Genomic DNA, 12456 nt, shown 5'->3' on the forward strand with positions numbered 1-12456 from the left:
TATGATTATATGAACCACCATAGCATTAAAGCCTCGACCAGGATATATAGTCTCACCATTTACCTTTTACAAGATTAGTTGTGCAAATGAGTTTGAACTATGAATGTTTGATGCTTAAAAGAGAAACTACAAAACTAGGTGAAGTTGGGATATCTCCTAAGATGTAATCTCCTTATATAATCTCAGCAGGATTTCTTTTATTACGCATTTCCTTCCTTCCTTGAACAATGTGGGTTGCAAATTTTTTGTCACACGTTCTTTTTTATAAACAGAATTATGAAGGAGATACAAATGCAAGACAATAAATCCTGGAAAACTAATTAATCCAATTCTTATTATTTTTAAATTCAACATCGCTTCCTCCTTATTAAAAACTTGTTAGAACTATGACCAAAACTAAAATATTTACACACAGCTTATACCTTCATATGAGCTACAAGAGTTCAAGCCTCAAAAGGATCCCTAGGGTCACCATTTACCATTTAAAGAGTACATGTAAGTCAGTGCAAGAAGTGACTTTGAACAATGCTCCTAAAATGACTAAACCCGATGTTTGCCATTTCATTTATCCCTTCGAGTTTTGAATAATGCTTTAATCTCCCAGTCCAAATGTCAGTAGCCACACGCTTTCAAGCACAAACAATGCTAAGTGGAGGGAACTATAAAATTGTCAAAGTGTATACAATTACATTAAGAACAGTCAAAACCAAGTGCTAGAGCATCCCTCAAGAACTGAAAATACAGAAAAACACGAAAATCATTCTAGAACTTCTTTTTGCAACTGACTCAGATACGCATTTCACAATTCACATTCACAATGACCCAAAGAAATACCAAGATGTGATCTCCCACCTTCGACAGGGGCCAAGACGATCCTTATAGTTTACACCCCTGCCAACATGAATAAACTCAACCTAATGAGGCTATTCTCCACTGAAGTGCACTTGGCACCGTGACTTGTAACTCCTAGATACAGATATTTATTCAAATTGTTCTTTGCCATTAAATTTAAAAATAAAATAAAATAAGCCTCAACATGAATAGTAAGAACTCAAAGTATAGTAACACGATGAATGTACAGCCAAAGAATCATGCATAAACTATAACGGAAATCAGTATGAACCACTACTAGATAAATAGTTGATAAAGATAAAAAAAAAAGTCAATTATTGGGTTTGAAAGTATGAGGCTGTGGGAGCATCAACGGACCTCTCCTGGACCCTTTGTCATCCAAAAGTCTCTGAACCCTCTTGTTCTGGCAGTATTGCCTATCGAAATGTTTCACCTGGAACAAGTTTAACATACCCAATTAAGAAAAGCACCAATTTTTACGAATACAAAATCAAAAGTGAAGAAGGGGTTAGGTTATGTTACCCAAGCAGATCGACAGTGTTTGACATATTGATCCCTACATTGTTTGCATTCTAGTGGGTATAGCAAGCCCACCGAAGCAATCTCTGTGGGCTTCTTGTCAGATTCGTTCTCGAGACACGCGTAGAAAGCATCACGAGCCTCGTTCATAAAACCCATCAACAAGTGAGTAAAAAAAGAGAGAGAGAGAGAGAGAGAAAGCATAAATGATGAGACATGAAAGGAAAAAAAGAAACCTTGTAACAAGCTTCCCTAGCTTTGGTGAGGACATCGGCGTGGATTTTGTCAGGGTTTGCAGCTGAATAAGCTTCCAGAGCCATGCGATGCCACAAAATGGAGAAGAGATGCAACTTGCATTGCAATCACACCATCTATGGACTCCACAAAACTGGGCTGGGCTAAAAGCCCAAAGCCCATAAGTAAATGAAAGCAAAGGCGGAGGCCCATCTTCTATTTAATGGGAAGGCTAATGATATATACGCCTTTTTTTTTTCTTTTTTTTTTTTAAGTACACTTCCTATATATATTTTTTTTAAAATATTCATAATTTTTTTATTTTAAAAATTTGTAATTTTACATTTCTCTTCTAATTTACTATTTTTTTCTTTTCACATACCTCATTCTTTCTTTTTTTCAGTTTTCACATGTATCATTTTATTTTTTTTCTAATTCCTCACCTATTTTAGTAGGTAATTTTAGTTCTCTCGATTTTACATTGCTCTATTATTTTCTCACTTCTTTCACTTTTTTACGTGCACCCAAATTATAGAACTGGTAGGCGACATTATTGTAGGTACGTGTAGCTTTCTCGACAGTTTCTATCAAACTAGACACACATTTTTTTTCTTCCCATACTTCCTTTCCTTTCACCTCTCCAAAAAACCTTCACATTTAGTGTTATGAAACAGATATTTTCACTATTCTAGAGTACTTTGCAGATAGTAAAATCAGTGAAAAAATTGAAACAGAAGGAAAAAAAAATAATGTAAAACTAAAAGAATTAAAATTATTTACCAAAATAGGTGGGTGAAGAAAAATTAAGGGGTGTATGTGAAAATAAGAAAAAGAGGTTTGTAAAAAAAGTAAAATTAAATATTAGGAATGTAAAATTTAAAAATAAATAAATAAATAAAGGTATTTTAAAATTTGAATTATTTTTTTTAAAAAAGGAGTGTACTTATTAAAAAAAAAGAGGTGTATATATGATGATCCTAACGGGAACTATCACTGTTTCAGGCTTTCAGCAGACCAGCCCATCGTGCTGAACAAAACTTCTTAATAATAGACGTATATTTTTCTGGGACAAAGTTTTTGGGATTTCGCTCTTTAAAGTGATTTTTTTTAGCGAAAAATGCATTTTTTTTTTTGGCAGAAACAAGAATACGTACTTTTTATTTTATTTTGTAAACTAGAATCTCGGAGGAAAAGAAACAACAGACCTATCAGATAGTAATGAAAATTGTATCCAACTTGATGGAGAGTTAAAATAATGCATTTTCTCGGAAAGAGTTAATCTTAACTTACCAAAATTATCAATTACATTATTTAATTTTTGAAAGATATAAATACAATCTAATTCAAAAAAAATCTCTTGAAGAAAGTAATATGGATATATTCAGTAACACCCATCATTCAATAATTGATTAGCAATAGAAAAGTTAGATTATATTATAATGTGAGAATGTAAGAATCTATTCTTGATAATCTGTAATCCATAAAAAAATAGTCCAAAATTCGACTTGTACATCATAGCAATTCCTAAAAACACATGCGAACTATTATTTTTGTTGATAGCTAATTTATATATATATATATATATATATATAAACTTAATTATCAATATTTAATGAAGTATACGAGGGATGCAGTAAGGATTACAATTATTTATTAAAATATTAATAAAATATATTTTAAATTAATAAAATTACACATTCAATAGTATTTTTGAAAAATATAAGGGGGTGTATTGGATTAGGATTTTAAAAGACTTTTTTAGTTAAAAAAATCCTGTAGATTTTAAAAGACTTTGCAGGATTTCCATGACTTTTAAGATTTTGCAGGATTCTGCAAGACTTAAAATAAGGATTTTAATGAATTTTGTAAGACTTTTAAATCAAGATTTTAATGGATTTTGTGGAATTTTGTAGAATTTTCGTGAATTTTTGACATTTGATAAGATTTCAAAAAAAATTCATACATTCAAATTTAAAAAGAGTTAAAGACAAAAATAATAAAAAACAACAATGTCTAAATAAATAATAATAATAATAATAATCCATAATATCTTATCCTCTTAAATAACATTTATCCACATATCCATATCTATACTACTCCTCCAAGCATTAGCGTCTTCTCGCTCTTGCTCCTGGGTTTGAATAATAGGCTCAAAAGTATGATCTTTATTAACTGGTAATGTTGAAGATAAAAGTTCATCCACCGCTTCAATTGAAAATTCATCAGAACAACATTCTTTATGTAAAAAGTTATGTAATGCACATACTAACACAAGTTCTACTTGTGTCTTAAATAAAAATGAAGGTGTTGACTTAAAAATTGTGAACCTTGATCTAAAAATACCAAATATTCTCTCGATCACATTCCTTAAAGACGCATGACGAAGATTGAACAATTCTTTCTCATTTTCAGGGTCATTACCCTTACCTGCAAAATCTTGTAGATGAAATTTTAAAAATATTTCCTTTTTTTAAAAAAATAATTAAGTTAATGAAGGCATAAACCCTAAACCCTAAAAAATTAGATACTGCAATGTCTTATGTTAATTTTATTTTTTTTAATATAAAGAAATTTTAATTTTACAATATAAAAATAAAAATAAAAATTCATATTAAAAAAAATAAAATATTTGTTGAGTCATAAAAGGAGGAGGGATAATAATACCAAACTCAAGGGAAGGAGAGAGATTGCAGTTTTTATGTTGAGAGGGTTATTCTCCCAATTAAGATCCATTTTCATCTCATTCTACTCACAAAAACCCTAACTCAAATTCATCTTATATATATATATATATATATATATATATATATATATATATTGTAGAGATCATGATATCAATTTCATCTTTCACCTTTTCCTTTTCTTGACGTGTTTTATAAAAAAATTATCACTTAAAAGTTAAAATTTCAAGCATTTTTTTATGTTATATAAAGGAACAAATTCAACTAAATAGAAAAAATAGAGCAAGTTAATTAAAGAGAACGAACAGAAAAATAGAGCAAGTCAATGACACTATCATTTACATATCAGAGTTTCACAGAATAAGAGAATGAAATGAGAACAGTACTACAATATTATATATGAACAATGAATAATAGTGCAATATTATTAGCAGAGAAAAAATGGAGAAGATAGGAGCATAGAAAAAAAAAAGATGAAAAACTCACTTGAAAATTCTTGAAGCATTTGAAAAGTCATTTCAAACAATCCTTCAAAATCCGATGGGTTTGGATGACATTGTTTTATGAATTTGGTATTTATAGATAGCACTAGAAAGTCCCTCAAAATCCCTCTCACACAACAATCCTTTAAAATCCTTATATTTTTGAATACCAATGGATTATTTTTAAGTTGTAAAAAATCTCAAATGAATACCAATGAATTTTAATGGATTCTTTAAAAAATATTGAAAATCCAGATTGAATACCACTGGATTGTTTTTAAGTGACATAAAATCTTGGTTGAATACCAACGGACTTTTTTACTAAAAAAAATATATTTTTAAATCCTACGAAATCCTAAACCAATACACCCCCCCTAAATTTAACTAATCTAATTGTTGAATTATGTATTATTACATTCATAATTGAGTGTATTAAATTATATTCACATAATTTAGACTATTTAATATATTATCTAATAATGTATATTTACATGTATTTTGGATATCATATTATATGTTAAAATAAAGTGATATAATAATTAACAAATGATTTTGGAATTGTATGAAATTTTATATATTTGATCTAATTAGTAAGAATATCCAATAGAAAGATTGGATTGATTTCATTTTAAAAAAAAATTATTAAATATGTAATTATATGATATATATATATATAGTGTGTGTGTGAGAGAGAAAGATAGAGTTTCAAATGAGAATCTTCTTGAAATTAAAAATAAGAATCGTGAATATCTTTAGATCATAGGAAAAAATAATTAACATATGAAATTAATATTTAGTTATAAATACTTCTTATGAGATCATTGATATGCATCCCATAATTACCATTATCACTACCTCCAATTATTTCATTGCTACCAACACCCAAAACAATTGTAATATACCATCATTGTACATCGTTATTGCTTCCACCATCATCGTTAACGCCACCATCACTACTATAAATATCATCGTCACCAATTGTTATCACGTGGTGAAAATAATAATGATAGTGATAATAATAATAATAAAAATAATGATAATGATAATAATAACAATATTATGATTATAATAATAGCAATAATGATAGTGATAGCAACATTAACTACGAAATATTGTGACAAACAATGACAGTGATATATAACAACAATAATAATGGCGAGATATTGATAAACAATAATAATAATAATACTAACATCAATGATCATAGTAATGTGAGCGATGATAACGGTGGTAGAAGCGAAAATAATAATGATGGTAACATTTGTACAAATAATATTTGTAATGATTGCAAAGGAGTAAGAGGTATCTATAATAGAGTTTTAATCTAAATCATTAATATTATCTATTTTTTTAAAAGACGGTCTAAATGTTACATTTTAAGAAATTTCTCGTTTAAAACGTTATAGTTGTATATATAAAGAGAGGAATCAAGGCAATTCATATATTTCTCTCTTTAAATTTGACGGAATTTATAATTCGAAGTTGGGGGTTGACTTCGAAGCACACATGTTTCCAGCTTTTTGTGTCTTCAATTTTTGTGGAAATAGCACTCAGCCCTCACGATCCACTGATTAAGATGTGGCTATAAACCCATTAAAGAACCATCCCATCCCATGATAAGCAATATGCACAATGTCATGCAAAGAAACAGCAATAACACATCGTTTTAGCGTTACTATAGTAATTAAGATTATGTGCGTATATGGACAGTGTACAAACATATATAATCGATATATGAGCATGTGCTAAACAATTACTCATCAGTAATAAATAATAATTTTATCATATATATATATATATATATATATTGATTTATAATTATTAGATGACAGTAAAAAAAAAATTCTATATCACTATTAGAAATTTACATATAGTGAAAAAGTGATATTATAGATATAATATATAAAAATATAAATATATTTAATATATTTAATATATAACTACACATAATTTTAATGTTAAATTTTGAATGAGATTTAATAATATATATTATGTATTATTATAACATATTTTTACACTTTTTAACAATATATTAATATAGTATTTATAGGGCATGTAGAAGTAACTTTTAATGATAAGTAATATATTACTATATAAAGTGTGAGTTATTATATGATAATTTTTTATATAATGTATTATCAATATATGAACTATTTTTTTTTTCATTTTATCGATCCTTATGAAACCAAACAATTGAATAATATATAATAGTTATTGTAGTGATCATATTAAACTCAAGTAAATTGTTTCTGATAGAAGATCAAAACATACATGTGGTTTATAAAAAAGTTGAAAGACAATATATTTTAATATATTATTTATATAGAAAATTTATAATTTTTTTTTGGTAATATTATTTTTTTATCTCTCTTTCACACATTAGTTATTTTATTATGTTTGTGAATAATTGACTTCTAATATTGGGTCTTGCTAACCAGTATTTTTTAGACATTGATTAAGAAATCAAAATGTAAAAAATTGCTATTAAAGACTAAAATAAGATTACACATAATGAAGGTGATATATACTATTTAATTAAAAAAAATATATTTTTAATTCTTTAACTAGTTCGCTAAGGCATTCATTGGTTAACATTTTCCTATAATATTTTATCTTATAGTACCATGTGCCAAGCTATCTCTACTAGTCCTCCACCACACTCACATGCATTCTCAAAGAGGGTTTGTTTTCTTACACACAGGGCATGTCTGCCATATTCATGCCACAATCAAATAGGTCAAAGACTCGACGCTTGGATCCCAATTGAAGACCAACATGAAGTGGTGCACAATAGACCAATGAATGAATTTGTCAATGGGGATCTCAGGATTTTTTTTAGTGCAGTGAGTTATTACGTTAGGAAGTTGACACAATGAATATATAATTCTATTAGTTGACTTAAAGGGGATGCAGAGATGAATTAGTGGAGAGGATAATGTTAGTCGGTGATTTTAAACGAAAAAATAAAAAATAAAAATAAAGCCACAATATGTAAGTTGCATTTGTTGTTGGATTTTCTTGCTGACGTAAAAGGTTGTTCAATGTCTATTCATACTCCATATTTTGAATGAGAACTTGCTTTGATGTAAAGCTGGTAATGGTATAGTGGGTTTGACTCTTTCCGTTTCCCACTACCTGCAAAATAAGGGTGGAACGAGGGTTGACTCTTTAAAAAAGATAATTCTATTTTTATTTTATTTTGTGAGGGATTGATGGATCAACTTACATAAATGATAACAAAAATGAAAAATGATTTTTTTTTTAAAGTGAACGGGATGAGAGACGAAGACATTAACAAGAGTAAGAATTAAAAAAAAATGAAATTTATGTTTAAAATATTTTTTTATCCATTAACATTACATTGTCAAACAAGATTAGACTTTGTACCTAAAACTTATGTATATCTGAAGCTCCCGCCACTAATATATATGTGTGTGGAGGAAATAACTTGTTAATATGATAATATGAGAATAACAAATAATAGCTTTTAGATTAAAACAAATAGTTTAGATTAAAATAGATGTTATTACATATCTTAGTTATCATAGTTCTCTTTATCATTATTTTTCATCTTTATTATTGGAATTGTCACACTATTGTCGTCACCACCATTGTCACCACCACAACTACTACAATCGTTGACACACTTTCACTATTATCACTGCCACCAGTTCCACCATCACCATTGTCGTCACTATTACCACTGTTGTCGACAACGGTAATGGTGACAATAGTAGTGATAGTGGTGACAATGACAGTGGTGGTAGTGGAATTGACAATGATGGTGGAGATGACAGTTCCAATAACAAAAACGAGAAAAACAATGATAATGAGAATTGTGATACAAAGTAACATCTTTTAATTTAAGAGTTGTTATTATAAGTTGTTCTCATGTTCTTATGTTAACAAGTGTTCTCACTTAAGTTGTCCCCTATATATATTTATATATGTTATTTTAATCTTATCACATTTTTTTTAATATTTTAATCTTAAAAATAATAGATAGGAGATAACACTTCATGCATGACTATATGGTTTGGTTAGCCACAATTTGGTAGAGATAGGATGAGGTGGTATGTGGTTTAGTTAGCCACAATTTGGTCTGTGTGGCTTGCTAGAAATGATGTCATTTTTAAAGACAAGGTGGTGGCAATTACAGATTTAGTGACATTAATCAAACTACGTAGCTGAAACTGGATTAAGACAAAAAATAAGTCATTTTTTACCCATTCTTAGCGTGGTTTTCTTCCCCCTAGTGTTTGCCTTAACTTCTAGAATAATGATTCTTTTTTATTCTATACACACCATGGTATTAGTTTTGTATCTAGTTTTCTGATTACTGAACTTGTTTGATTATTATATAACATTTTATGGTCCTAGTTTTTTAATAGTGATAGACATTATAATCTGGTGATTACCTTTTGCATGGATTACATTGAATTTTGTTTAGATGACTTTGTATTTTGTAATGGGTTGGAGTACCCATTGTACTCCCCTTAATTTATTTTGCTTATAAAAAAAAAAACACTTCATGACTATGGAACAATGAGTCGATGACATACTAGAGATTTTTAAACCAAACATTAATGTTTATTTAGTAATTAATTAAAATTCAGTAATGTTTAGTTTGACTAGGAGTTTTACTTGTCAAACTAAAAATCAACATAAAAATTTGATCTCTATAGCCAAAGTTTCTTATTAAGTAGATATGTTCATCAAAATCAATTATCATGATCGTAGAGAAAGTCAATGTCACATCATAAAGAATGTAAACTTAATCCGAATCTTAAACTATTTATGTCAGTCTAAAATGACCAAATTTTTCTCTAATATATATATATATATATATATATATATATATATATATATTTTTACAACTTAACAATAATAAGTTAATAATAACAATGTTATTATTTATACTACTAAAAAAAATTACGACACTTTTATATTGGTTACTTTGTAACCGATATATAAAAAAACATGGTAGGATAGTTTTACAAATAATTTCATTTTCCTATACTAGTTGTTTTTTCAATTGACATAAAAAGTATATATTAATTATTATTTTAATTGACATAGAAAAGCATAACTTTTTTTCTTCTAAATAATATCAATCTTATATATATATATATATATATATATATATATATATATATATATATATATATATATATTCAAACACTCCCTAATCACAAAAATATCAATAAATATTTTTTGTTATAGAAGAACCACAAAATTTATTATATATTTTGTATTTGTGTTCGATATATTTTAAATTCATTATAAAAATTTGTGATATAATGACACACACTATGTACCAATAAAATATTTATTATTAGAAATTACTTTTACTTATACTATATGGTACATTGTTAAAAGTGTAAGTATAGACTATATATTTAGTGATATACAATATATGTTATTAAATTTTATTTAAAATTAACACTAAATTATGTGTAATTGTATGTCAAATAAATTTATGCATACATATTTTATATTTATAGTGAAATTTTTTGTATGTCTCTATATATAATATTTCTTATAGTGATTATTACAAGTAATTAATTAACAAAAAATAATGCAACATTATAATTATTATTCTTGATTTCTTAAATTATTAGATAAATAGAACATTACATTTTATTGTATTTAATATTTTATTTAAATATTATTACATAAGTATTTTAATACTATATATATATATGTTTATTTTTTTATTAATATAATATATACATTCTTAATCTCTCTATATTTTTTTTATCAAAAGAAAAAATTTACGATAATGAGAATTAAATTTAATTCTTTATTCATCTACTTTAGAGGCAGAAAACTAGATGTAGATCATGCTGCTATATATGAATTTATAACCTAGGTTACATCAAACTTAAGTCAGGTTAAGATTTGTTTTTTAGAAAATAAGTCAAAGTCAAAGTTTTTATTCTAGCTTATTTAGTTAAAAAGAACAGGCTCCAGCTATGGAACTTACTGGGTCAACTTATTTAAATAAAAATAATATTTATTATTATTATTATTATTATTATATAAAAATTATTATAATATATTAAAATCATACATGTATTTATCTTTTTAAATATTAAACATATTGACATATATAAAAGGTGAATCTTATAATTATATTAAAAAATAATTTTATGTCTTATTTAAATTTAAATATTTTATTAAAAAATATTTTAAAATAAATTATCATCTTGAAACATTCTTAAAAATTCTTGTTGGGACTTCTAATCATTTTCAGTTAATATAAAAAAGGTACCGTGTAAAAAAGTATATTAGAAAACATATTTTCAGCATTTCTTTTAGTACTAATGGACAAAACGGATTAGAAAAAAAATAATAAAAAATATCGATCTGAGAGATAAATGGGAAGAATTTAACGGTGGTGGAGGGTTTTTATTTATTTATTTATTTTTACATAATTAAGTATTGTAATAATCTTACTTTATTTAATTAAACCTCTATTTTATAAATGTAAAGAAAAAACTTTTACTCTATAATAACAAACATTATATTAACTACTATGAAAAACCATTCGTGTCTCCATGAAAAAAAATATAATAATAATATTTTGTGACAGTTTATGTTATTATTTGAATATATATGCATTTTTTTAGCAGTTACTAGGGGTAGAATAAGTATAAAAATTATGTACACAAAAATAGAAGTGATCTGTTTTATTATTAATATAGATACGTATGTATTTTCTTAACATTTACTAAGGGTAAAAATAGATACGATAATTGTGAACACAAAATGAGAATAATCTCCTTAATTTATTAATTATTAGTATTGATAAAATTTAGTTCAGGGTTAATATTTCACGTGTCAGTAAAGTTACTATAAAAATTCAAGGTAAAGAGATTTAAAAGATTAAAAGTTTTAAGATATCTTAAAAAAAACTTTAAATATATTTTTAATCCCTCGATTTTAAGGTAAATTTATTTTTAATCTCTCAAATTTAAAATTAATTTTTTTTAATTCCTATAATTTCATAAAAATATTGTTTTAGTCTTTATAATTAAATTTTGTTAAAGAATGTATCAAATATTGTCACATAAAATCTATCTACTGATATCTCTTTTAGTGAAAACATCACATTGGACCCAATTGATTATGCATAATTGTTTCAATATCTTATTTTTAAATATATTATTGATAACATTGATAATTAAAATAAGATTTTTAAAAATTATAAAATTAAAAATAACAATTGTAAATTTAAGAAAAAATAAAAAAATACCGTAAAATATATCATATTTAAGAAGAAAAAAAACAAATACCGTAAAATATATCATAGTTAGAGTGAGATTGAAACTTGTTCCGACCAAAGAAATACACTTCTTTATTTTTTTTTGAAAAAAAATCCTTCTTTTAGTAAATATAAAAATAAGAGAGAAAAATAAAATAGAATTTATCAAACACACCAAAGTTGGTTCTTTCCAATTTGGGAGAAAAAAAATTAAAAAATAATAAAGAAATCAAAATTATAATTAGATTCCTTATGATCATATTACATATAAACAAAATTATTATATCTCATTTTTATTAGGGTTATTTTTTTGTCTTTTAGAATTATTTTTTCTCATCCTTATTTTTTTTTCTCTCCTATACCAAACAACTAATAAGAGTGTTGAATGAACGCTTACGACATACTCTAATAGTCACAATGG

The 12456-nt window shown here is 26.0% G+C and overlaps 1 protein-coding gene across 2 annotated transcripts; it reads right to left on the reverse strand.

Annotated features, from left to right (window-relative positions):
* Window positions 1–442: 442 nt before the first annotated feature.
* LOC109810226 (Cytochrome c oxidase, subunit Vib family protein) lies at window positions 443–1766 on the reverse strand. Of its 2 annotated transcripts, XM_020373636.3 has the most exons (4): window positions 1608–1766; window positions 1375–1512; window positions 1210–1285; window positions 443–891 (listed from the first exon to the last, which is right to left on the reverse strand). In XM_020373636.3, exons 1-4 carry the CDS (start codon window positions 1689–1691, stop codon window positions 884–886), a joined length of 306 nt encoding a protein of 101 aa, XP_020229225.1. In that variant the 5' UTR covers window positions 1692–1766; the 3' UTR covers window positions 443–883. The 2 variants fall into 2 exon arrangements, with proteins under 2 accessions (XP_020229225.1, XP_020229224.1); XM_020373635.3 differs by lacking the exon at window positions 443–891 and having other exon boundaries at window positions 1077–1285.
* Between the last annotated feature and the right edge of the window lie 10690 nt (window positions 1767–12456).

The sequence above is a fragment of the Cajanus cajan genome, chromosome 5, assembly GCF_000230855.2.
Source record: "Cajanus cajan strain Asha chromosome 5, NIPB_CcT2T_4, whole genome shotgun sequence".
NCBI classification, from domain to species: domain Eukaryota; kingdom Viridiplantae; phylum Streptophyta; class Magnoliopsida; order Fabales; family Fabaceae; genus Cajanus; species Cajanus cajan.